The following is a 27,389-nucleotide window of genomic DNA, read 5'->3' as shown; positions in this document are numbered from 1 at the left end:
CAGCTCTCAACTCCTATCTCCCAGCTGTCTCCAGGCCAGGCAAAAGGAAGACAAAAGCTGATTATTCCACTGGGGGCTGTCCTGGGCCCCATGAATGGGGTATTGAAAACCCCGTGCCCATGTCCAGATAGGTTTTCATCCTCTCCCCAACCAGACTCTTTGTATGCCAGGGCAGAGGCACAGCCAGGGAGGGGGGCACTGAGAGGGGGACCTATGGCCCTGCACTCTCAATACCCATCCCCTAAGCCAACACCTCCCCATTTTGTCTGTGAAGAAAGGGGGATCTGAGGGTGCTTCTTGGATGCTGGCTACATGATGTGAATATTCACTGAGTTCTACACTTAGGTTTAAGTACTGTTTTATTTGTATACCTCAACCCAAAATTTAACAACAAAAAAATCCTCAAGGGCTTCCCATCCCAAAAAGGCAGAGCATCCCAAATGGCATTTACTGTCTGGGCCCCTTCACCATTTTTGCATATTTGTGAGTCATGGGAACTATATTTCCTTGATGTTTTATTTTTTTAATTGACTCATTTCTTCTGATTTAAATGAACTTTAAAGAGAAACTTTATACTGTTCCAATAAATGGAAAATCAGGATCCTTTGCCATAAATAAAAGGCATTGTTAAAAAAAAAAAAAGCAATGAAAATCAAACAATAAATGTCCATCTATCTCCCCCTAAATTTACGTGGGTTGCCCCACCACCCTTTGGGACGCACTGTCCTGGAGAATAAACTCAACCCTGGGTACAGCTGCGTGGCCTGCCTGGGTTTAGGCTCAGGCAACTCTCCAACCTCATCTCCCACCATCCCTTTCACACTCTCTGCTCTAGCCGGACCTAACTCCTCATTAGCTCCCATCTGTGCTCCTTTCCTCCTCATCGCCCGGCTGTTGCTCCTGCTGCCTCCACTCAGAATGCCAAACCCAAATGGAAATGTCACTTCCCCCTGGAGCTCTCATTGAGCCCTTCCAGCTGGAAGAAGTGACTTGGGATTTTTAATTCCAGATGTTCCTGCTGTGACTTCTCCACCGGCTTCATGATGGAACCATCAGAAAGGCCATCGACTGGCTGGACACACAAGGAAGCAGAGATTCCAATTGGTCCCCAACCAGATCAGAGCAGGGGGTGGAGGCCTGGAGACAGGAGTACAGCCCCTGCACCCATCCCCCCAGCCCTGTCCTTCCTTCTCCTCTTGCCACTGGGTGAGTGCTGTCCCCCTAATCCCCAACAATTTCCCTTTCTGACTCTCAGTTTTCCCAGCTGTAAAGTTATGGTGGGAGGTGGTTTGTAAATGAGGTGGTTTCTAACATTCTTTCCATCTCCCACATTTGTCTATGGTTGATGAGAGGTAAGGGTCTGAGCTGGAGAAGTGGAGGGCTCAGTGCTGAGAGTGAGGGATCAATGTGCACAGAGTATGGGCAGTTAAGAGACATTGGAAATGGGAAAGGAGAGAAAGAGGGTGGGCTTACCAATGGCTGTTGGAAAAGCAGCTGGTAGAATAAATGAAATCAAATGAGCTAGGGACTATCCTAACTTAAAAATGAAGAAACCAAGTCTCAGTTTCTTCATCTGTAAGATGGGTACCTCAGTACATGCCTCAGAGCATTATTGTAAGAATTCTCTGAGGTGATGTATGCGAAAGTTTCTAAACACAGTAATAGCCTGTGCACAAGTGGGCTATTATAGAGTTTTCCATTTCCCATGCTAGTCCAGTTTCCCTGTTTCCTCCTCACCTCCCAGGCCATGTACTCAGAAGTGTATGGTGGAGAAGAGTGTGGCTATTTCAGTTGGGATCCCAGTTCTACCCTTTGTTGTGTGGCCTTGAGCAAGTTGCCTAACCTCACTAAACCTGAAGCTTCCCCATCTGCAAAATCCTACCTACCTTATAAGTCGTCCTAATGGTTAAGTGAGCCAGGCCACATAAAGCAGTGAGCACAGTGCCTGGCATATACATACATGAGAGCTGAAGCAGAAGGACTTGTCTAGGTAAAGCTTTTGGGGGAAATCATAATGAATCCCAAAACCAGTTTACACATTAAGGCAGAGCTACTGAGCATCTGCTGAGTAACAGGCTCTGGGCAGAGGGCTCTGGGGGATACCAAGATAAGACAGGTACGGACACATTACTAGACAGACGGTCCAGAAAGGGGCATGTATATGGTGCCCAGGGATTCAGAGGGAATAGAGAGCACTTTTAGCTGAGGGCTCCAGGAAGGCTTTCTGGAGGAGGGGGCTCCAAGCTGGGTCTTGAAGGCTCTGAAGAGCTATAATGAGTAGGAATGGCCAGGACTGTTCAAGCAGAGGAGACTGCATGGTTAAAGTTCTGGAGACAAGACTGATGGGATATTAAGAAGTGAGGTGAGGCTGGTCAGAAGATACTAGAAGGCTTCGTTGAGAAAGCTCAGGGGCTGGGACTCCTATAAGAAATGGGGAGTCTTTGAGAAATTTAGCAGTAGAGTGGGATAAACAGATCTGTATTTTAGGCAGCTCTCTCAGGGTGGCCCATGGGAGAGGGGTGAAGCAAGGAGGCCAACTGGGAAAGAGAAGATGAGACTTTGGGGAAGCAGGAGTAATGAAGAGGAGGGAGGTGATGGTAAGGACTGTGGTGGGAGGGAAGGCTGTGTTCCCAGGACCAGGCAGCAAAGGGAGGGGGGAGAGGGGCCAATGCTCTCCTCACTCTGTTTCAGCCAGTGCCCTACAGCCCACCCCACTGCCCTTTCCAGGTAGGTGCCCCTGCTCCTCCCTCCCCCACCCCTGCCCTGACCCCAGGTATTCAGATGCTCAGACAGAAGACCTCCATTATTTTAGATGCCCCCAAAGGGATTGTGCCAGTCTCCCCATTTTATAGGAAGGGAGAAATAAGACCTTGAAGGGACTGCTCCCAAGGCTCCCATAACTTTATGGCAAAGTTGGCATCCTGTAGGTTGGACCCAGGGATCCCCCTGGTGCCAGCTCAACCCTCTCCACAGAACTGAGGCTGGTGGGGGGTCCGAGCCGCTGCCGGGGGCGTCTGGAGGTCCTGCATGGTGGCTCCTGGGGCAGCGTTTGTGACGATGACTGGGATGTGGTGGACGCCAATGTGGTATGTCGTCAGCTGGGCTGTGGCCTGGCGCTGCCTGTGCCGCGGCCCCTTGCCTTTGGGCAGGGCAGAGGCCCCATCCTGCTGGACAACGTGGACTGCCGAGGGCAGGAAGCTGCTCTGAGTGAGTGCGGCAGCCGAGGCTGGGGAGTCCACAACTGCTTTCACTACGAGGATGTGGCTGTCCTGTGTGATGGTGAGCAGAGGTCTGTGACCTAGGAGGGCAGACAGACTGTGTTAGACAGCAGGGCTAAAAGCTAGATAAATGAGGGGACTTCCCAGCGGTAACACTGTTCTATGTAGAAGACCTAGCCAGTGGCTTCATTGCACAGTGTTGGGGAAGAGCCCCAGGCTGGCTGTCAGGAGCCCTGAGCCCCAGTGGTGCTTCTGGCTCATTGTGTGACCTTGGTCAAAACTCCACACTACTTTCCACATAGAGCTTTGGCTGTTCCAGCAAAGTCTCCTTCCCATTTTTAAAATCAGATGATTGGGGTCAACACTGGCCACAGGTCCACTTGGCATTACAGTTGCAGCAGAAATCTCTGAGAGGTTTTGTTCTTGAGAGCAGTGGTTTTAATTTTCAAGAAAATCCCCCCGGAGGGTTCAGATTGTGGCCCCATCCCAGAGTTTCTGATTCTGCAGGTCTGGGTGGAGCCTAAGAATTTACCTTTCTAACAAGTTCTCAAGTGATGTGATGCTGCTTTAAGAACTAAAAGAATTCCTCTAGAGCTACTGCTTTCTGGACCCAAGGGGCCCTTTCACCTCTCATATCCCTGGCTTTGATCCTTTGTGTGGCCAGAGGCCCTGAGGAGCAGGTACCTTAGGGGTCCATGCCCTGCTACTTATACACCTGTGGGTGCGGATGAAGAACAGAAAGATACATTTGCCCTCCTCCCTTCCTTTCCAGAGTTCTTGCCCACGCAGCCCCCAACAAAGAAAGTGTTAACCACTAGGGCACCCACTACAACCACCCGGAATGGGAAAGGTAAGTAAGGGCAACGTGGGGGACCACCTGGGTCTTAGGAGAGGGACCCAGAGAACAGTCTCCAATATCTACCCTAGACGGGAAGAGAGGGGTTACTGATGGTTGAGTTTGGTCATTTCCCCTCCCCACCCCGCCCCCTGTACCCCCTCAGGCTGCTCACCTTCTGGACATGGAAAGAGGATTCATTCCTGTGGAATAATTAAAAATAGTCAGCACAAGGCTGGAGAAAGTGAGAGAGGTTAGCCAGAGCTTAATCTAATGGGAGAGTCAGATATGCACAGGAGTGCTGATAATGATGTAGAGCAAGAAAATGAAAAGCAATCTAAAAACAGAACAACAGATAAAAAGGCAAGGAAGTCCAGAGAAGGAAGAGGTCTAGTCCATCAGAGATCAGGCAGGGCTTCCTGGAGGAAGAGTTGTTGGTGCTGCACCTAGAAAGGTGAAGCGGCTTTCACTGCAGCCTTAACTGAGGAAGCAACGCAACCTAGCTGCGCAGGAGAGCATGGACAAAGACTGGGAGGGTTGCTTTTAGGCAGAGAGCGACACAGTCAAAGCCAATCTGTCCTCTGATCCCACAAACCACCCCCAATTTGGACTGTAAGGAGACAGTGCCGTGGGGGTGAATGAGGAGCTCCTCCCGGGCTTTAGGTCCTAGGACACCATGTGCTGTGGGTGTGGGGCGGTGCGTTAGATCGGGAGGTGACGGGAGTCAGAGGCCTGTGGGATATGCTCCTTGCCCCCTCCCCTGCCACCACCGTCACCAGGTGAGGGCAGTGTACGCCTGGTGGGAGGCGCTGGCCCGTGTCAGGGCCGAGTGGAGATCCTGCACGGCGGCCTGTGGGGCACTGTGTGCGACGATGACTGGGGGCTGCCAGACGCCACCGTGGTCTGCCGCCAGCTGGGCTGCGGGGAAGCCCTGGCCGCCACCACTAACGCCTTCTTCGGCTACGGAACGGGGCACATCCTGCTGGACAACGTTAACTGTGAAGGCGGGGAGCCCCGCCTGGCAGCCTGCCTGAGCCTAGGCTGGGGGGTGCACAACTGCGGCCACCACGAGGACGCGGGAGCGCTGTGCGCAGGTGCGGGCTCCGGGGCGCAGCGCGGCTGGTGGGCGGGACCCGGCCTTGTCCAGACGCTGGAGGAGCCCGAGGGGGACTTGGGCGGCTGCCTTGGTGTTTCCCAGAGTAACCCAGGAAGGCCCTGAAATTACTTTTAATATCTCACTACTGTACTCAGAAAACCCCACTACTCTGTGGTGAGCTCCGCAGCTGTGTATACTACAGTATTGCTCTACCAATACGCTAGAATTATCTAGCAGTACCCCAAGAATGCCCCCGGAATTTTTGAGCATGTTCTAAGTACTCTTCATGGAACACTTCAAAATAATAGAGCTCTAGAACTGACCCAGAAATACTCCATTGTAGCCCAAGCACAGCACTCTTTAATCCTAATTCTCCTATAATATTTTGCTCCACCTGGCCCCTCTCCAGTTTGAGAGGTTTTCTGAGCAAATACAAATAATAGGGCCAATGATGGCACTTCACAAATGGACTCCACTCTTGCCCATGCCTCACACCAAACCAGGGGCCATCATTTCCAGTTTACAGATGGGAAAGCTGAGGCCCGGTGAGGCAGAGCCACACCCATGGTCACACATTCAGTCCTGGTAAAGTCAGGGCTAACTTTACTGCAAGGTCTCAGGCATGCCCATTGCCCTTTCTAGTCCTATTTTATCTGTAGGAGGGGATAATGAGTCTTGTTCTACAAGTCCCTCAGGACTGTGTATGGCTCTCCCTCCCCCTGTGTTCAAGACCTTCTCTATCTCCCCATTTTGGACACACATTGGGTTTCTGAGAACATTGGAAAGAAATGAAAGCATGTCTGTGAAAGTCCTGTACAAGCTGTGATGTGTACACCTGTACAACACAAGTGAATTACGACCATTGTCAAAGTGGGGTAGACCTCCTTGTACCCCAGTTGGGGCTAAGCTCCCAGCTCTATAAGTAAAATCTGTGGTCTCCTTCAGAGAAACCCTTCTATCCTCCTGACAGCCAAAGGCTGACCAAGAACCTCAGCCTCTGACCCTGATCCCTTCTCTCCTACTCTAGTTCTAGGGCCTCCGACTCTCACGGCACTGCCATCCTCAGCCACAAGAGAGGCCTGGGCCTGGCACACAGAGCCAGAGGGTAAGGAGTCCAGCCTGAGCCTGCTAGCCTTCAGGCTATAATGGTAGGGGCAAGGTGGGTTGGGCTGGGAATTGAAAAAGCTGTTTGGATGCATAGGAAGGGGGCCCTGACTAGAAGGCTAGAGCTTTTGGCCAGATGGTAGAGAAGGGTGAGAGAACGGAGGAGCAGATAGAGCAAGGATGAAATCCAGACCTCTGAAAAGTTCAGTAAGATGGGAAGAGGTAGTAAGTGATTTCTTCAAAGCTCTTAAGTAAAATTTGGCTGAGGGTGGGAATTGAAAGGCCTCGTGAGAGGTTTGAGATAAAGGTTGAAGGAAGGATAGAAGTACATTTGAAATTAGGGCTGAAACTATCATTGGGATTGAAATTAGAATAATGCCTGGAAATAGGATTCGGTTCATTCCAATCTAGTTTCCGGAGGACCCCACCACACCAATTAACATGGTGATTCTAGAGTTGAGGCTGACTGTGGGGTGCAGGTGTGGTACAGTTAGGGGATTTCAGTGGGAGCCCCCACGCCCTGCTGTAGGCCATAAGGCCTCCTTGTCCCCTTCAAATGCTCTATCTAGGTGCCCTGTCTCCGCAGCTACAAGAGTTGGTGCCCTGCCTTCCAGGGAGACCACACTGTTCACCACAGCCTCCTGGGCCGCGGGAAAGAAAAGTAAGTGGCAGAGCTGGGACTCTGTGGGGGGTGGGAAAGGATGGGGTTGGGGCCCTGCCTGGGAGCGGGTGGCTCCAGCCCAGCCCCTCTGGCCGCGGGCCTGTGCGCCCTGCAGGCGGGCGGCTGCGGCTGGTGGGCGGCCCGGGACCGTGCCGCGGCCGCGTGGAGGTTATGTACGCCGGGGGCTGGGGCACCGTCTGCGACGATGACTGGGATTTCGCGGATGCGCGCGTGGCTTGCCGAGAGGCAGGATGCGGGCCTGCGCTGGGCGCCACGGGCCTCGGCCACTTCGGCTACGGCCGCGGCCCGGTGCTGCTGGACAACGTGGGCTGCGCTGGCACGGAGGCCCGCCTGAGCGACTGCTTCCACCTGGGTTGGGGTCAGCACAACTGCGGCCACCACGAGGATGCGGGAGCACTCTGCTCAGGTGAGCCCGCGGCGGGATCGCGCACGGAAGCGAACTGCGCGGACCAGACAGCACAGCCTTGGGCGGGACCGCGCGCAGGCTGGTACTGTGGGGAGGGCGGGATCAAGCGGGATTTAAGAAATAGGCGGAGCCGCGCATGCGCACTCACTGCAGCGCGGGCTCGCGCGGGTGCGTACTGCGGCATGGGCGGAGCAAGGCAGTATTTGAGTGAGGAAGGAGACTGCACGTAGGCACGCACGTAGGCACGGGTGGGGTGGGATCTGTTGAGGAATGGGCGGGGCCGCGGGTGAGGCCTCACTGCGGCACAGCAACGTGGGCGGAGCCGGAAAGGACGCGCTCTCCGCAGAGAGGCGGAGCCCGCCCGTTGACGCAAACTGCCGCTGCGCGGCCCGGGCGGGGCCGGAAGGGAGTGCCTTTAGCGGTGAGAGTGTGAGGCGGGGCGTGGGGAGGGTGCGGGCTCTGCCGCAGTGAGGGGCGGGGTGCGGGGTGAGAGACCTGACACCATGGATAAATTCTGAAAGTCCACAAAGGGTGGGGCTGGGGCGCTATTGCCCTGCTGAGTTAAGACGCAAAGCTCTAGTAAACGGAGAGTTATCAGTGCTCGGGAGCAAGCGTCTGACCTTTGGGAGGAGGAATCAGTAGATAGGGGTGTTTGCAGAGTCTTACACATTTTAAAATGCTTCTGTTCATTGCTTGGTTTGGGAATTGGTTGGTATCTTCTCCCTAGTTTGGTAGCCCCGGGGCCTGGTAGCCTTGGCCACAAAGGGTAGGCTACAAAGGATTCCACTTTGGGCCCCAGGGTAAAAGAAGCACAATCACCATTTCTGATCCAAGGGGCGGGGGAGCTGTTCTTCAGGGTCCTGTGAAGTTCGTTGTCCCTAGATCAGGCTTCCCCAATGTGACAGCCACCTTTTTCTTTGTCCTTGATGAGCCAGGCCCAGAGGAGCTAGGACTGCAAGTCCAGCAGGATGGTTCTGAGACCACCCGAGTGCCCACTCCTCGGCCCAGGGACGGTAGGTGCCCACAGCCCCTAAGAGGGAGGTAGAGGCATCAGAATGGTAAGGATCAGGGGAGGTCACAGCTCAGCATATTTTTACCATGTCCTAGAACCTTTCTCTTGTGCAAGTCTTAAGTCTCATTAATAGAAGTATGGTGTCCAGAAAGAGGGAGGTGGGTTTTAAGCTAGAGGAATCTAGAAATTTCTAGAAATGGGACCAAAATGAGGGGATAGGGTACCTTTCCTGAGGAGAGAAATGAAAGAATTCATTCTTTAGCCTGAGAAGCCCAGGGGGTGAGGGTAGGCACCCCCTCAGAGGGGGTGCCTTCAGAGGACACAATCACAGTGTCCAGAGAGTAGCCCTGTAGCTGAGATACTGGGATTATGAACAGAGAACTAAGGAGAGAGCAGACATGGAACCCAACATGCCTAGAGCACCCCACAAAGGCTTGTACATGTTCTTCCATCTGGAGGCTGTCTTGACTGATATCCATCCTATTTTACTCTCATTTGTCTGCCCTTGTCCAGTGGCTTCCAGGGTAGTGCTGTGTCTCAGACCAACACCCTTTGCCTCCTCTACCCCTTCCCTGGCCTTGCTTGGAAGTGGCCTGGCATGGGCCAGCACCTTCCAGCTCCCGGCCTTGTTCCCTTACAGGGCACCTACGTCTGGCCAATGGAGCCCACCGATGCGAGGGGCGTGTGGAACTCTTCCTAGGACAGCGGTGGGGCACTGTTTGTGATGATGCTTGGGACCTGAGGGCAGCCGGTGTCCTATGCCACCAGCTAGGCTGTGGCCAGGCTCTGGCAGCCCCTGGAGAGGCCCACTTTGGCCCAGGCCGAGGCCCTATCCTCCTGGACAATGTCAAGTGCCGTGGAGACGAGAGTGCCCTTCTGCTCTGCTCTCATATCCGCTGGGATGCCCACAACTGTGACCACAGTGAGGATGCCAGTGTTCTGTGCCGGCTGTTATGACCCAGCCCACTCTGCAGACCACCTCTTCTGGGAACCTACTGTGACCTGCCCCTCTTCCTCCAGGAAGCCTTCCTCCTGTGACAACTGCAGTTCACTCAGCCCTTCCCTCCCTTTGCCTGGGAGAGAGCTTGCCCAGATGGTGTGGTCCTGCATGGGGCAGCCTGACTTTATCCCATCAACTGTTGTGGGCCCAATTCAACGAAAGCTCCCACTTTCTGCTCAGCCAAAACAGAAAATTGGGGGAAGGGGATGACTTCTAACTCTCTCTTTGGTAGGGTTCCAGCACCCCTGATTCTGCCTTCCTGGAACCCAGTCCAGGAGGTTTAGGGGTTCTCTGAAAATGAGGTCTCTCCCTTCCCCCCACCCATCTTGGGATCCCCAAGAAGAGGGAAGGCAGGAAAGGCCTGCAGCTCTTACCTTAGCCTGCCTGGGGCTGTAGAAGAACCTGGGTCATTGCCCTGGCCTGTTCCATGAGGACCCAGACTCAGATGGTGCTTGGCTGGACAAGGGGACTGGAGGGGCCAAAGCAGGGACATTGGCCCCTCCCTGCAGCTGGAACCAGCATCTCTGATTTATGCTGCCCCCACCACAAAGCCTCTACTTTGCAATAGCAAAGAACTGTGGGGGCCTATAGCCACCCGTTCATAGGTGCCAAGTCAATAAAGCATTGTCCCCCCCTATCTTTTAACTGAGGTCAGTGTTTGGGCACAAGTGCAGTGTTTGTGGCAGCAGGAAAGACTGGTGAGGATTCTCTGGAGGCTTGGGGATCGAGGGCAGTTCAAGAGCATCATCAGAGAGCTCTGTGCAGGCCCATCACATTCTGGAAATGCTGACTCACAGTGTCAGGCCGGAAGGCCCCTAGAGGGTCTCCTAGCCCATCCTTGCTTTGCTTTTACATATAGAGAAATCTACGTCCTGCAAAAGGAAGGTCTACTCAAGGTCACATGGCAAGGTGGTGGAGTCACTAGAACAGAAAAAAATGAGAGGAGGCAGGAAGGCAGATAAGGGAGAGCAAATAAACATTGGGGCTTCCCCAGAGGCTGCTTTTGGGGCACCTCACCTACAGTTCCAGGGGCAGAGAGAAGTGGCAGATCCTGCCAGAGCTCTCAGCCACGGGGTCTTCCCAGTACTGGGAAGACCCCAGTAGCAGCGGTCTAGTGTCAAGCCTCTGCTCTCCAGGTATAGCCTGCAGGCTCTGCATTAGTTTCCTATAGCCGCTGTACCAAATGACTACAAACTTAGGAGCTAAAAACAACACTAAATTGATTATCTTACAGTTCTTCAGGTCACTAGTCTGAAATGGGCTAAATTCAAGGCATCTGCAGGGTAGTGTTCTTTCTGGAGGCTCTAGGGGAGAATCTGTTTCCTTACCTTTTCCAGCTCCTAGAGGCTGCCTGCATTCCATGCCTGCACATGTCCTCCTTCCAGCCAGCAATTACATCACTCTGACTGCATCTTCTACCATCTCAATCTCCTCTTCTGACTCTTCTGACTCCCTCTTCCATTCTCTAAAGCTTCTTGTGATTATGTTAGACCCACCTGGATAATCCAGGATAATCTCCCCATCTCAAGGTCCTTAATTTAATTACATCTGCATAATCCTTCTAGCCATGTAAAGTAACGTATTCTGGAGCTCCAGGGATTAGGATGTGGACATCTTTGAAGGGCCATTATTTTGCCTCCCACAGGCTCTAAACTTGGTCCTGGCTTCCAGCCAAGGAGGGAGGCAGACACTAGCTCCAAACTCCATCAGCTCTTGTCAGTAATGGCTTTGTCTGCATTTGTTAGGGAGCTCTCCGAAACCCACTGTGTCATTGGAGAGATGAGGGGTGGAGGAATGAAAATGCTTAAGAATTCAGAGAGTTGGACAGTGATGCTCTATCCACCCCACAGCCCCAGATCTGAACACAGCATACTCAAATTCTGCTTAGCCTCTGGTCATAGGCATTACAGCTATACCCACTTTTGAGTGTGCCTCTCTGTTGTCCTCAGAAATATCACAGCTTCCCACTCCTTAAGTCCCCTTTCCCATCTAAACAAAGTGTTTTCATTGATGATCTCTCACCCTCATAGCAGCCCTGTGAGGGAATTATTATTGCCTCTTTTTACAGACAGGGAAAACTGAAGTTCAGAGAGGAGAAATGGCTTGCCCAATTTTGTACAGTGGACCCAGGACTACAACCTAAGATTCTTGATGCCCATTAATACTGGTCACCAACATGTCCATTTCTTCCCCTTCGTAGCACATGGTAGCTTTGCACTTCCCTGCCCTCTTGAAGTGAGGTGTGGCCCTATGACATACTTTGGCCAATGAAAGGTGAATAGAAGTGCTCCCCAGGCAGAAGCCTTTAAGGACCCGAACACAATTGCCAAGTTCCCTTCCTTCAAGGTGACCAGTGATGTTCCAGGTGGTAGAGGCTCCATCAACCTGTGTCCCTGAATGAGGGCCACCTGAAGCAAAGTCTTCATTGACTCAAGATGGACACAGAGAGTGAATGAGAAATAAATCTTTGCTGTTGCAAACTACTGAGATTGGGGGTTGTTTATCAGAGCAACCTAGCATAGCCCATCCTGACTGACTTTCCTATGGGGTTACCTAAAACCTGTTTTCCAGCCAGTTATTAAGGCTGGTTCTGATCACTGTTTTATTCAGCACATTTAGTGTTCTATGTGAGAAGACTCAGTGGGATTGGGAGCATACAGATAAAAAAGGGCTTTTGCTTTTGCCCTTGAGAAACTCCTAGAATAATCCAGTGATTACTTGAGTACCCTGCAGTCTCCTGAAACTCAATCTGTCCCACTGAGAATTTTGTCACCTACACCTACATCTGGGTTTCCCTGTTTAGTAAGCAGCACTACCAACCACTAGCTTAAGCTAGAAATCTGGGTATTATCCCCAACAATCCCCCCAAAACCTAATTAATCACTAAATCCTATTGATTCTATCTCCCAAATCCTGCTGGAATTTGTGTCTTCTCTCCATTCCCACATTTTTTACAATGGCTTCTTCACTGTCTTCCTGTCTCCCAACCCATTCCCCCTACCACAGTGAGCTGTCTAATGTTTACAAAGCCAATAGTGCCACTCCCTTGCTCAAACCCCTTTTATGGCTCCCCAGTGCTCTTCCTCAACTCCTTAGCTTAGTTTATAAGATCCTGCACAGTCTGGCTCTGCCTCTGTTTTCAGCATCATCCCTTGCCACTTGCTGCCAGGATCTAGCCAGGTTGAACTACTTTCAATTTCTCTAATGTCTGGGCTCTCTTCCCACCAAGCCTCTGCACATGCTGTTCTCTCTGCCTGGAATAGGCGTCACCCTCTCTCCTCCTTCCCCTCAGTCAACTCTTATTTAGCCTCATGTCTTGGCTTTCATTTTCTCCAGAGGCCTTCATTGACACAACCCCCTTTCTATCTGGTCTAGGAGCCCACTCTGCACCCTGTACCTCCCCAGTGACAGCATTCACCCCAGCATCTCGGCAGACTGCTATCTTGGCTGTACCCTCTACTAGCCCAGGATCCTTGGAGGGCTGGGGCTGGGTCTGTTGTGCCCAACTTTGTATACAGGATCTCACACACAGTAGGTGCTCAAGTAACATTTACCCAGTGAATGTAGGACATTAGCAAATATTTCTGGAGCACCTGTGTGCTAGGCCAAGTGCCATGCTGGGCTCTAGAACTGCAGAGCAAGAAGAGATGTAGACCAGGTTCCGGTTTGCACAGATTGCCTTCAAGGGAATATTGATAAGCCATTAAACAAATCAATAGCCAAGAGAATCTGACCTACTGATTAGTGCTATAAAAAACATAAAGCTGCCCTAGCTGTTTTTGCTCAGTGGTTAGAGTATCAGCCTGCAGACTGAAGGGCCCTGGGTTCGATTCCAACCAAAGGCTCATACCTCAGTTGCAGGCTTGATCCCCGGCCCTGGTCGGGGCTTGTGCAGGAGGCAACCAATCAATGTGTCTCTCTCACATCAATATTTCTCTCTCTCTCCCTTCCACTCTCTGAAAAGCAATGGAAAAAAATATCCTTGGGTGAGGATCTTTTAAATAATTTAAAAAAACAATAACCATAAAGCAGCCTGTTGTGGTAGGAATTGGGTGGTCAGGTAAAGCCTCTGAGGAGGTGAGGTTTGAGCTGGGTCTCAGTAGTGAGAGGGAGCTGGCCATGAACTTTTGGCCATTCCAAGTCTTTCAGTGGGGATTTAGCCTGACCTGCAAAAAGGACCAATGAGAAGGGCATTGTGACTGGAGCAAAGAGGGTCATGCTGAGATGAGTCAGAAAAGCCAGGGAGGACCAGACCACTCAGGGCTTTCTAGGCCATGGGAGGAGTTTTATCTAAGGGTTCTGAGACTCCATTGGAAAATGGGTGATACAGGTGCCCCAGATGTCAGCCTCTTGAATATCTCCCACCTCATTTGACTTGCTGAGAGCATCTTGCCTCTTAAGATTTAATTAAAAGGACCCAGCCAGGTATCTCCTATTCAAGTAGGATTCCCAGCATACCCACCAAAAACCTCAGGAATTCTTAAGGAGCTTAGATTCTGCTGATTTCTGAATATCTGAGTTTTGCTGATTTCTGAATCTCCCACCTGCTTTTGCCTCCTCCGTGACTCCTTTTTTCTGGTCACTGACTAAGCTTTCACTCCGAAAGTTCCACCAATTCCATGCTGTGCACATAGCACACCTGGCTGATGATTTGTAGCAAGTAACCAACAAGCACCTGAGAATTTAAAATTAGATATCCTGTTTTTAAAAAGCCCTTGTATACACACACACACACACACACACACACACACACACACCCTCCCAGATAATTTTCACTGATTTTTCTCTACTCTAGCCTTAATGGTCTACCCCAGTGCTAGGGTCCTCTCTTCTACCACTTCCTTTCTTCTCTTCCCTTGTTTTCAGACTCCTACATTTTTGCTTATTGGTTTTTTGTGTTTTTTTTTTAATAACAGCTTTATTCACATATAGTTCACATACTATAAAGTTCACTCTTTTAAAATATACAATTCAGTAGTTTTTTTGTATAGTCGCAGGTTGTGCAACCACCACCATCTTAATTTCAGAGCCATTTCATCATCCCCACCAAAAACCCCCCTCATATCCATTAGTCGTCACTCCCCATTCCTACTCCCCCAGCCCCTGGCAACCACTAATCTACTTTCTGTCTATGGATTTACCTATTCTAGACATTTCATAGATATGGAATCATGCAATATGCAGCCTTTTGTGTCTGGCTTTTTTTACTTAGCATAATGTTTTCAAGGTTCAGCTGGGTTGTAGCATGTATCAGTACCTCATTACTTTTAATGGTGAAATAATATTCCTTTGTATGGACTTAACAAATTGTTTATCCCATCATCTGTTGATGGACACTGGCTGTTTCCACCTTTTGGCTACTATGAATAATAGTGCTATGAATATTCCTGTACACGTATCTGTTTGAGAACCTGTTTTCAATTTTCTTGGGTATATACCACCTAAGAGTGGAATTGCTGGGTTATATGGTAATCCTATGTTTAGCATTTTGAGGAACTGCCAAACTGTTTACCACAGTGGGTATGCCGTTTTCCAGTCCCAGCTGCAAAGCCTAAGGGCTCCAATTCTCCACATCCTTGCTAATTCTTATTACTCCCCCGCCCCCACCCACCCCCCCTTTTAAAATTTTAGCTATTCTAGTGGCTAAAATTAAAGTGTTACTTACTGGTTTTGGTTTCCCTAATGACTAATTATGTTGAGTATTTTTTTCTTGTGCTTATTATTTGTATATCTTCTTTGGAGAAATGTCTATTCAAGTCCTTTGCCCATTTTTCAACTGGGTTCTTGCTCATTTCTCACACATAACTGTTCAGCTATCTTGTCTACTGCTTAGCCTCCAGGACTAGCTTTGCAAAGTTGCCCTTTTCATTTTGCTAGTCAAAGCTGGCCCTCCTAATTAGAATTCTGCAGCCACCTAGGAAACTTAAGTTGTTCTGTTTCCCCTCCCCATTTGTGTACACTGTCTCATGGCATTGTCCCAACCTGAGATGGATTTCACACAAGGATTGAAGGATTGTCCAGGATCACACAGCTAGCTAACTAGTGGGGGAGGTGTTTTCACACCCTGAACGGACAAACCCCCAAAAGCCCCGCACTCTCCGGTACTCATACTGTCTCGCCTCTTGACCATCTGGGCGGTGCTTGTCATTATCTCCGCAGTAAGGAAGGGAAACCGAGGGCAAAGAAGCGTCAGGTTTTCTGAGTCACACAGAAAGCTCAGGGACCAGGTCTAGGAATTCCCACCTCAGCCCACAAACCCGCTTCCAGCCCCACCCGCTCGGGGGCGTGGACCAGGAGGGGACGGCGCTGCTCGGCCCTTCAGGCCCCCGGGCGTCTCGCTTCCCGCTGAGTCACCGCGGGCGGCCGGGCGGTGCGGGGCGGTGCGGGGCGGGGAGAGGAAAGGAGCGAAGAGGAGGGCGAGTAGGAGGAGCCCATCTCTCGTGAAAACCGAAGCCTCACCCCTGGCTTCGCCGCAGCCTCTCGATTGCAAAGCCTGGGACCGAGCAGCTCGCTCCTCCCCTCAAAACAGCCCTTCCTGGGCGCGCCCCTGGTATCTTTTGGGAGAGTCCGGGTCTGGGCCACTGGAGGGGTGCGGCTGGCCGGACCCCGGACACTGAGGCAGGGTGCGGCCTCACGGGGGACCGGAAGGAAGGCTTCAGAAGGGTCCCTTTTAGTCTGAGCGGCCATTTGCAGCTGTAAAAGAGCGTTTGGCCTCCCCAGTCTGGCCCGGCTGGGACCTTTACTCTTGTTTTCAGAGATTAACCTAGAGAGACGCCTGTTAAATTGTAACGCTGCTTTTCAATAAAAGTCGATTAGAAAGGGGCGGGCCGGGACATTCACAGACCTGCACACTAGACTGAGAGTTTAGCAACCAGCTGCTTAGACGTACTTCAGCCGAGGCTTGGGGATGCGGGGTCACCCTGAGAATGTGGCACCTGTGGTCTCCAGAGTTGGCCCCGAGGGCCTTTGAGATGTAGACTAAGCAGGGAGGGTGGTCTCTGGATCTCGGGGGTTTGCTTTGCAAACTCATAGTCAAGGTCTGATGCTCTGCCCATCTCCCTCTTACCTCTGCCTTCGCTCTGGCACTGTCCCTCTCTCTCCACACACACACTACCCTACCGCCCTTGCTCTTGATGTGTCTTGGTCGGCTGGAGTTTACTTTATTCTCAAAGACTTTCAGTCTTCCTTCCTTTCAGCTCAGCTACTCAGCAAGTATTTGAGCCCCTTCTTGTGCCAGGCAGGAGTGAAAAGGCCAGTGAGGGTGAACCAGGTCTCTGCTCCTCTAGAATTTACAGTCTAGCAGGAGACAGACCAATGGTTATATCAAAGATGGATGAGAGTTGGGATGGGAAAGAACAGAGTGCTAAGTCAGGGGCAGGTTGCCCTGGCAGGGTGGCTCAGTTGGTTGGCATGTCCTCCTGTGCACCAAAAGGTGGCGGGTTCGATTCCTGGACAGGGTGCCTACCCATCCAGGTCCTATCGATGTCCCCCCCAGCCTTTTCTCTCTCCAATCAATAAAAAGCATATTCTTGGGTAAGGAAAAATAAAAAAGATTACCGACATTATCCTGAGGGTACTAGGAAGCTAATTAGAGAGTTTTAAACAGAGGAGAGACATAGTAAGATGTGAATTTTTAAAAGACCACTCTGGGAATCCTGGTAGGAGAATAAGATGAAAGCAGGGAAACCAGTTTGGAGACTACTGCAATAATGCAGGGAGAGATTATGTTGGTTTGGACTCGGTGGAAGTGGTAGAGACAGTGAACAGAGGATGAACTGTTGACCTGTCCAATGGAGGCTCTAATGCTTCAGGAGACTTAGAGACTTAAAGTGGCCCCATTTATTTATTTGCTCATTTATTCTCTTATTCAATAAATATTTGAGCATCACTCTGGTTCAGAAATTATGCCCAGTCTCCCAGGGAAGGGGTTACTTCCTGACCCAGTCAGGGTGTGGAAGGCAAGGGGTGATATCTGCAGAGGGGTTGGTGCAGACCTCACTTTGACCCCACAACTTCATAGTATTTGGACATTGATGTGTGTGGGGGGGGAGGCTCCTATGTATTCCAACTTTCATCAGGGCCTCTGCTGGCAGTCAGCCAGATATTATTATTTCTACTTGGCAGATGGAGAAACTGATGCTCAGAGAAGGGACTGACCTGCCCAAGGTCGCCTATCCTGAGCTAGAAGCAAACCTGGAACCTGGAGATTTGGGCTCCCATTGGTTTCTCTTCCCATTGTGGTCTGGCTGCCCACATTTAGGTTGTTTCAGACTCAGAGAGCCCCTCCACCACCGTCAGGCAGGAGGAGAAGCTGCAGACAGTGGGGCACCTGCTGTCTGCCTCTCTGTGTCCAGCTCCAACCTCAAGATTACTATATTATTAGCAACAGCCCACAGCTGCGCAAAGCTGTGCAGCCTCCAGCATGCCAGGGAACTTTGCATGCAATATTTCATTTGCTCCATCTGGCCATAATGGGAAGTGAAAATTATTATCCCCACTTTACGACTGAAAAGACTGAGGCTTAAGACACAACTGTTATGCATATATTGAACTCCCTTGAAATTCAAAGATACACAACTAATATGTATCCCTTTAACTCTTATGCCCTCCTACTGTGCAGGGCTTGATAGGATGCAAAGACGAATGGGATCTGGGCTCTGCTCCAATGAGGAGACAATCTATAGGAATATAATGCATATACATTCCTAGCTTTTGTATAAGATCCCAATGTATGGGGCCTAGAGGCAGAAGAATTCACTCCTAGAAATTCTGGGAAGCTTCCTGGAAGAGGAAACTTTTAAACTAAACTGGAGTTGAAGACCATTGTAGGCAGTCCACATTTGAATGAATGAGAAGGCAAATGAGTGGTAGAGAGGCAGAATGAGGCCAGTGTGCAAGTGACCTTGGTGATCAGGAGAGTCTCTTCCAGTCCTGTTGTGGAGGGCTACCACCTGGGGCAGATCCCTTGAATGGTTAGGACAGAGGAATAAAACATGTCCTTTCTTGTGACAGGGCTTGACACCCGGCATAAGGGTTCAGTGCTGGGGTTTGGGTGTGAGGGGAGGTGGATAGGAACCCTTAATTGGTAGGATCTTTATCAGTTGTGAAGCCCTGGGAGCTGGGGTCACAACCTACTCTCATGACTCATCACCCTCAGCCCAATTCGCTTGGCCAGATTTTTGGAACTATTCCCAAAGAGTGCTGGGAACAGAAGGCATCTGTTACCTCCAAGTTCTTGTTGGACCTAAAAGACATCCTTAATGCTCCAGGCTATCCAGGTCCCTGTCTCTATGGAGCAGGTGAAAATGTCAGGATCACTGAGGGTTCGTTGATTGTTCTCATTTGACAGGTGGGAATGAAGCCTGCAGGGAGCTCAGTGGCTGCCAAACCCCCCCAGCTAGTGAGAGGCAGAGCAGGGGTCCATGCCTACAAAGCAGCTTTCTTCTCCGACCTCCTGCTGCCCTCAAGGAAGCCCTCAGGGGGCATTCCTTAGTCTGCTTTGGGCAAACAGGGTCACCTGGCTGGGCTTTCTGCAGCAGGTTGTGTAGGTAAAAGAGATGGCCCAGCTGCCTGGCCTAGTGGCCTCTGCCTTCCCAGAGCAGCCATCCTTCTTGTATTGATTGAGTCCAGCCCAGCAGCTTCTGGGATGAGCTGCGGGCACCTGGCCAGCCTGCTCTGTCTCCTCATCTCTGTCTCAGGCAGTCTTTCTTTCTGATTGTCCCTTGTCGGATCCTTGTGTGTATGTGTGTGTGTCTCTCTACTGGGTCTACGTCTCTGCCACTGTGTGTCTGTCTCTCTGTCATTACCCTTTTCTCGTCTCTGCCTTAGAGCTTCCTCCCAGGCCAGGAGTAACCTCCTTTTCACCCTGCTTCAGAATTAACCCCAGGACAGCCAGCTCCTCAAGAATCATGGTTGCTCCACTCTGCCTGCTGCCTCTCCTCAGTCACCTGCATGCCCAGTGGATGGAAAAATTATAAAGCAGGGGAGTACCATAGTCATGCTCCAATTTGTTCAAGCCCTTGGCAACCTCTTCCCTCATTCTGAAGCTCTAATTGTCATTTCACAGAGGTGGAAGTGCTGGCCCAAAGATCAGAGTTAGGGGAGCAAGATGTGAGGGTGGCAGGGCCTCTGTGCCAGGTAGAACTGAAAGGTATGACGTTCTGAGCCACTAGCTGCCCCGCTGGCTGGGTGTTTTTATCCTTCCACATGCCGTGGGCACACTCCCTTCCCTAGGGCTCAGGCCTTGTAGTTCTGTGAACCGTCCCTTTGCCTGGATAGCCTGTAGCATTCCTGGTGGCATTCCTGAGGCCTTTGGCCCCTGGTTGCAGTTTGCCTCCTTCTCCAGGCCCTGCCTCACCCTGTGGGATTCCAGCATCCATAGACATAGCATCTCCCATAGCATTTCTAACCTCTCCAGGGAAACTCTTTAAACCTGGGCCTCAGCCCTAGCCCATGTCCACTCCCAAAAATTTTCCATGGGTCTTGGGTAGCGTCTCAGAATGGTGACATCTCACTCTCCTGATCCTCTGGCACTCCCACTTCCCTGCTCCCCTCTGCTTGTGCTGTGTTCCTGAAGCCTCCAGCCCTGACTCCCTCTTGAATTTTATTTTCTCCACCTCACCTTGTCCTTGGCCAATCTTGGCACTCACTCCTTTGATATACTGAGCTCCCTGTACCCCAGTCTCTGGGCTGCAGCTGGCCACTGCTTGCTGTGCTTGGCCTGACCTCGACCTGCTTACCTCCTGGCCCACACTACTGAGAAAGCCACAGGGCTGGGCAGATGGGGGCCCTTGAGTGTGGCCTCCAGGTCCAGCTGGTCTTCAAATGGTCAACCTTTTGCCAGCTCATTCCCCCACCCTCCCCAGAGGCTCCCTCAAACCTTCCTGGGCTCACAGCCTCTTCCCCTCCTCCTCCCATGACTCAGCAGATGACTTCAGCTTCTCCTTCTCACAGAAAGAGATTCCCAGGAACCTCCCTTCTTTCCAATCAGAAGTCTATCCCACTTGCCTTCCACCCCAGCAGACTCTTCCTCCAGGGCTCTTAACTCCCACCCCACCTCAATTCATCCACCTGTTCCTTCTACCTCCCCCATCCTTCCAGCCTCTCTTTCTCAAGACTCTTCCCCTTGAGCATTTAAACAATGCCCAGCCTCTTTCAGACAAATGAAACTCTCCCTCTGCCCTGAGTCACCAGCAATGTTAGCTTCTCCTTCCTTCATCTGACCATTAAATTACCAATGAAGAGTCATCTCCAAATCCTAATTTGTTGCCTCTCTACCTTCTGCCATTCTCAAACACTATAGTTGGGCTCCACCAAAATTTCACTTGCCAAGGTCAATAGTGATGCCCTAACTCGTGAAATGGCCTTCTTTTCTGTCCTTACATGAGTTTTCTGGAGGCATTAGGTGCCTTGGAGCACTGAGGACTGGATGGCCACATTCTTCTGTGATCCATCAGTCACATGGACTCCTGGTTTTCCTGACGCTCCCTCTAGGTCTCCTCCTGAGCCCATCTTCACTGGCCATTCCCACACTTCACCCCCCGCTCATTTATATCTTCTCAGGCCCTGGCGTCTACTCCTACTGAGAACTCACAATTCTATGTCCAGACCCAACCTGGGCATCTCACTTGAGTATATCCTTTCACACACATTTAAATCACTTCCCAAACTGAACCTGTCGTCTTTTTCTTAAACCTGCTCTGTCTAGGAGAATGGGACCGTCCCTGTCCACCCATTTGCCTAGGAGCCATGCTGATCATCTCCCTCCTCCCACAGCCACCACTGATGCTCTGCCCCAACCCTCACCACTTCTCAGAGGAGCTCCCGCAGGAACCCCCCCCCAAATTACTCCCTTCCTTTGGTCTCCCACCCAATCCACCAGCTACCCCAGCTGCCAGAGCAACTGTTCTAAAATGCAAATCTGACCTCATCTTGCCCTTGTTTAAAATCACTCCTGACTAAAAAAATCTTAAGTTCAGCATCTGGTCCATTCTGAGATTCCCAACCTTGATGCCTCTCGGGACCCTTTTATTTGTCTCTGCCTCTAGAACCCAGGAAATCCCTGTGATGTCATAGATATCCAGGAAACCCCTATGATAGTATTGTGAGATATCCTGATCTACATGGAATAACTGGAATTCAGATCATTTTAACAAAGGTAAGAACATGTAAAAGTTTTAGTATTAACCCAAGTAGCTTGTTTTGAGCTGATGAATCATTGGTTCCTGATTTTGCAAAGGACGGACAGAGATCCAGACAAGAGAAGTAATTAGTTTAAGGCTGTTCAGCAAGTCATTGTGTTCTGTTTGCTGTACCAGGCCCTTAATCCAGCATGGACAGCCACAGCCTTGGGCAGTACACCTGGAAATGCTGTCCCTCCAACTCCAGGAGGGCCTTGGCTTTGACTCATCCCCCTAGAGACCACACTCCTTCCCACTTCTGTGAGGGAGCAGGTCACTCACCTCCTCCCTCTCCCCCCCCCACCCCAGCTTTATCTGTGTCCTCCCACAGGAGAGGTTAGAAATAAACCCAGCTGTGGGTAGGGAGTCAGGCCTGCCTTTACTGGCTCTGAAAAGGGGCCAACAACAACAAACAATTCTCTCCACTGAGGTGGTGCTTCTGGATGGTGAGATGAGGAACAGGAGACACATGAGCCTCCTTTATGACCCAGCCCTTCTGCTTCCTAGCTGTGTGACCTGGACAGGTTACTTAACCTTTCTGTGCCTTGAATTCCTCATCTAACGTGTGGCTTCCCTACTGTCTGTGGGGGCATGGGGCAAACACATTTGCTCTCCTGTTTTTTCTCACTTATTGGCCTTTCCTTGCGATCTGAGTGTTACAACAGAGGTGAGGACTTAGGAGTAGGAAGAAAAAGCATTGATTATAGGTCCCAAGGCAGCCTTGATATGGGTACCTGGCCCAGCCTAGGCTGTGGATGGCTGTCCTGGAGTTGGCAGCCAAACCTCTACTTGTCGTGAAGTGCTCTTAGGCCTTGTATAACCCTCTGGGCACACATTTTTCAAGTGTGTGTGTGTGTGTGTGTGTGTGTGTGTGTGTGTGTGTGTGGAGGGTAGGTGTCAAGAGCTCAGTAACGCCTGTCCTGGCCATGTGTCTCTTTGGCCATCTCTCCATTCCCACCAGGCATTATGGATGGAGAAAAGCACATCCTGAAACCGACTCTCTGCTCCTGGGGAAAGTGTCCAATGTGGAGACAAAAGGCTTCATATATTCTGGTCTCAAATGTAAAAGGCTGGTGGGGAGAAGGGTTTTCCTTTTTCTTATGACACCAGAAGGCAAAATGAGGAACAATGGGAAGATGGGTCTAGAATGTGAAAGCTGTTGAAACCTGTCCCATAGCTGGAGGGAAACCTGGGGAAATGGTAATTGCCTGTGTTTGGAGGTGTGCTAGCAAGGGCTGCCACTCAGGAGAAGGGGTGCTGCAAAAGGGATTCCTCTACTGGAGGGACAAGAGTCCTTCTGCCGTCCCTTCCAATTACCAACTCCAAACTCCAGGGAGACAGGGAGGAGATCTGGCTGGCTCTGAAACATTGGCATGGAAGGGGTGCCTTTTGCCCCTGCCTGTCCCTAGGCTCAGAGCAAAGAGTTGATGCTGAATGTCTCTGCCTACCTCCCATCCACTGCTACAGCCTGGGCTCCTGTCTGCCTGCTGTGTCAGCATCAGCATTCCTATTACGTGACCAAGTGGGATTTGCACTCTGGAAGCATTAGTGCTGGGTGGACTAGGTAGAATGGCCAACAGAAGAAAATGCTAGTTCCCGCACCTCTTCCAGCCAGCTCTCAAAAAGCCTCATGAACACTAATTCCTCCTCAAGCAACCCACCCTGGCCTCCTTCAGAGTTGCCAGGGCCTTTTGAGTTTACCCTAGCAGACTACTGGTGGTAGAATAATCCCCCAGAGAGCTTTGGAAACGTACAGGTTCTCAGACCTCATTGCTGGAGATTCTGAACTCATATGTTGGACCTAGGACTCTGTATTCTAGACAAGCATCCCCCAGGTATTGGGGGATTGTTGATGCACAGCCAGGTTGAGAACTACTGCTCAGCATCATCCCTGATTGGCTGGTCTTCTGGCTCTGCTTATCTGCTGGTCCCTGACCCAATTCCTATCCTACCCCCTCCAAACTCAGCTCATGTCATCACTGGACAGTTCCATCTGATGGAGAAATTGCTTCCTTGAAATGAACTGAATCTGGTGGGCTCTCTGCAGCTTGGAGTCCTTTAAAAACAGAAGGCACCTGCTCCACTCCATGTGATTGACAGGCTGCCACCATCTCCATCACTGTGGGACTCCCATGAGTCATTTGCTCTCTGTTGGGAGTTTCAAGCATCAACACTTCAGACCCCTCTACCAAGTCAAAGAATGCATTCATGTCACAGTCCCATTTAGAGGGCAGGGTGGAGATTTGTCTTTACTATTCAGTGGAGAACCTGAGGTCCAAATTGGTGAAGCATTTGGCCCAAGTTCACACAGCTGAGTTTGGGGTGAAGATTCTAGTTCAGGCCCCTCTGCCCTCAAATGTTGGTCTCTTGAAAATGGGGACAATTTATCTCTTTGTTTGAGACAGTGCTCATTTTTTTATGGTGACAGACATTCCCTTGGTGTGCTAAATTCTGAAGTTGGCTCTTTATATGGAAATGTAAGACTTAAAATGTAAAGATGTAGTAGGCTTTCAAATTTCTCCCTCTTTCCAACCCAGTCAGTTTTAGGGGATCTAAGAATCAGGCCCTAGATTTAGGGAAGCTGGTCGGTGAGGGGTGGTCAGCCCCAGGTACTCAGAACAGGAAATTCCTGTGGGTCATCAGCCTTATGTCAACAGGCTCCTTTTCAAAATCCACTGTCTGAATCCTCTCCAAGATCATCCTTTCTGGCTGTGGCCTTTTTTGCTCCTGGGATCGTCTATAGTCCTGCCTTCTTGAATTTTTGCACAACTTGGCCATGGCTACTTGTTTGGGGCAAAACCTTTCAAGTCTTACTCAAGAGGTAAGACCATTATTACTAGGCCAATTCTTTCTTGAAGCAGAGCATACCTTTCATTGAACGAGACTTCCCTGAGCACCTGTTCTATGCCAGGCTCAGAGCTCAGAGGTGACTCCAATGGATCTTTGTTTTTGAGGAATGTTTTGTAAGACCCTAGGAGAACACAGACTTATACAAGTGCAATAAAAAAGTCTAGACCCCGGGCTGGAAGCACAGAGCATGGAGCTGTGGGCAGGGGGGAACCAAAGGGGGACAGTCAGTTCAACTTATTGTGTCTGAGTCTAAAGGATGAGGAGATAGGAGTTGAATGGGGGTGGGGATAGATGTAGTTCTCAGCAGAAGGAACAGCTTTTGAAAAGGCTCAGAGTTGGAAGATGGCACTGTGTGCTCGGGAAATGCCCTGTGTGAGATGGGGAGGTAGGCAGGGGCTCTCAGGAAAGGCCTGAATTTTAGGCTAAGGAACAGGGACTTTGGCCCATATGTAATGAGAGAGACATGCATGGCAGAGCCAAGGCAAGGGAAGGAAAACAGGTGTACATTTGGAAAGATATTTCAGATCTTTCACTGGGGAGGCTGGAAAGACATTGAGGCAGGGCTGTTTAAAGGCTGTTGTTATAGGTTGGAAGAACTTAAAAAGCATCCATCAAATTCTTTTATCTTATTGATGCACAATCTGATGCCCAAAAGTTAAAGCGACTTGCTCAAGGTCACCCAGCAAGATTAATAGCAAAGTCAAGGCTTCAACCTGTGGTTCTTGCTTCCCAGCACAGGCATCCTCCACTGCCCCAGTATCTTCAGGAAGAGAGGCAGCCCACTGAGATTTCCCTGTTGTCCTTTGCCTCTGAATCTCGGTGTGCTCTGCTGCGACTGCAGACCAGCCCGCTAAGCCAGTGACAGGGAAGTGTTCCCAGAGGACAAGGCAGGGAGCACTGCCTGTCTGCTTCTGAAGCTGGGGCTGCTGCTGCTGCCTCTACACCAATCAGGGAGCTTTCCAGCCGCAGGAGGAAGCCAGGAGCCAGAGGATGGGGCTGCGGTGATTTATGACTGCACAGAAACAGCAGGACACTAACATCTCTGGCTGGCCTGCTTGTCCGCCAACTTAGCCAGAGAAGATGCCTCTAAGGGTCGTGTCCTCCAGGCCTGGGGATGGGATGGACAGTTAGCCATACAGGGTACCTGCCCAGTGCCCTTGTGTCAGGCCGGCCACCAGAAGGCAGGGCCCCTCCTTTCCTGAGTACATGCCAAGGGGTAGATCCTCATAGCCTGGGCAGGAGAGGGTATCCTTGCTATGGAGAGTCCAGAAGATCTGCCTGGGTTTGAATTCAGGCTCTATCAGTCACCTGTAGCTGGTCACACAGCACCTGTCTCAACATTTTTGTCTAAAAAACAAGGATGATTCTTTGCCTCTCAATCCTTGGGCCTCGACCATCTCCCAGGTTCTTAGGTACAGATCCCTTGTTTCCACAGCTAAAGAATGCCAATAGTTTTCTATTTCAGAAGAGGAACATGCTGAATCTAGAACTATGATTCATCACAGCTGGATGGAGCACTTAGTCTCCTTTAGTTTAATTTCTCACTTCAAAGGAGGGGAAATTGAAATGCAGAGAGGGGACAAGACTTGCACATTGAGCTGGGGGCCAAGCAGAAGCCAGAATGCTAGTTCTCCAAATCCCTGCTTTAGGTTTCTTTCAGCAGTACCAGGCAGTGGAGGAGGAAGCCAGAATATTAAGCCATTTGCTTTGTATAATGTCACCATGCCTCTGAAGCAGTCCTCTAAAAAACCAGGGGCTGCTGGGCTGCTGCAGCTTTAAGCCTAGCGTCTTAAAAAAAATCAAAAGGGAAAGGAAGGCAGGGCCAGCTCTCCCCTGCACCAATGGAGAGAAGCCTCGATATGGAGACTGCAGATGTCATTATTGTTTGGCTTTGGAACATCCTTTCTTTGCATCTGCTTGACTTTTCCCAAACAGATTTGGCCTGGATTTTTTATTTTTTTATTTTTTTAATGCACACTGGACTGGTAGGGGAAGGAACTGAGGTGGAGAGGTCAGGGAAGCAGCCTGAAATGTGCCAGGAATTTCCCAAGATTTAGCATTGACACATTTAATCACATGTAGACAACCAGGGTTGACTGAAACAGCTCATTCTCATGGACCTGTGATGCCCAGGCCAGAATAGTTCAGGCCTGGCCTGTAGGCAGGAAGAGAAAGGAAGAGGAATGATTTGGCGAACAGTCTTATAAGAGACAGAAGGAAGTGGGAGGGTTTATTCACCAGCAGGATTGCATTTTGCTGGGTGGTATATTAAGGGAAGAGGGGCTAGCTTCTATGTTGGAAGTAGGAAAGAAGAGAGCCATTCTAGATTCTCTCCTCACTCAGTCCATATTCATTCCTTTCTTTAATATGTTCTACATATTTACCGTGTACCAGGCACTGTGCTAAGCACTGAGGAGGCAATGATGAAGAAGACAAAACACAAATCTAATTTTCTGCCCTTTTTAAAATCTCTCACAGGCTTTCTATTTATTTCAGAATAAAAATTTCACTCCTTTGCCTGCCATTCAGGGCTCCTCATGTTTGGCTTCTGACTCCATCCACAGCCCCGCTATCCATCACTTCAGGCAACAAACACTGGATTCTTTGTCTATCAATATATATGTCAGGGAAGAAGCTGCCTCTGAGTCTTGCTGTCTGTGCCCTCTGCCTGCTCTCAGATCCTATGTGTCCTTTAAGAGCTGAGTTGGAAATGTTACTAACCTCCATTGAGCAGCTTTTCAGAATCTATTCCTACCCAGCCCAAAACACTTAGACACTGCTGGTGCGGTTCACTTGGCTGAGCGTCATCTCATGCACTAAAGGGTCGCCAGTTCAATTCCCAGTCAGGGCACATGCCCAGGTTTGGGGTTCGATCCTCCTGCAAGAGGCAACCAATCAATGATCTTTTTTCTCTCTCTCTCTCCATCTCCCTTCTGCTCTTTCTGAAATCAATTAAAAAATGACAACTTAGCACTTAACACATTCTAAATTCCTGAGGGCAGGGTTC

General features: G+C 50.4%; 1 protein-coding gene across 2 annotated transcripts; it reads left to right on the top strand.

Moving 5' to 3' along the window:
- Positions 1 to 1,040: 1,040 nt before the first annotated feature.
- On the top strand, positions 1,041 to 9,746 carry SSC4D (scavenger receptor cysteine rich family member with 4 domains; the record flags this gene model as incomplete). Of its 2 annotated transcripts, XM_081132063.1 has the most annotated exons (11): positions 1,041 to 1,206; positions 2,692 to 2,727; positions 2,974 to 3,279; positions 3,991 to 4,068; positions 4,833 to 5,147; positions 6,177 to 6,254; positions 6,840 to 6,914; positions 7,030 to 7,341; positions 8,277 to 8,354; positions 8,994 to 9,303; positions 9,378 to 9,746. In XM_081132063.1, the coding sequence occupies 11 exons, from the start codon at positions 1,041 to 1,043 to the stop codon at positions 9,568 to 9,570; spliced, it is 1,947 nt and encodes a 648-aa protein (XP_080988189.1). In that variant the 3' UTR covers positions 9,571 to 9,746. The 2 variants fall into 2 exon arrangements, with proteins under 2 accessions (XP_080988189.1, XP_080988190.1); XM_081132064.1 differs by having other exon boundaries at positions 1,044 to 1,206; positions 8,994 to 9,452.
- Positions 9,747 to 27,389: the final 17,643 nt, after the last annotated feature.

This window comes from Miniopterus schreibersii, assembly GCF_964146895.1.
Source record: "Miniopterus schreibersii genome assembly, chromosome: 3".
Classification (NCBI taxonomy): Eukaryota; Metazoa; Chordata; class Mammalia; order Chiroptera; family Miniopteridae; genus Miniopterus; species Miniopterus schreibersii.
The sequence above is the reverse complement of the archived record's forward strand: the minus strand, read 5'-3'. Positions and strand labels throughout refer to the sequence as shown.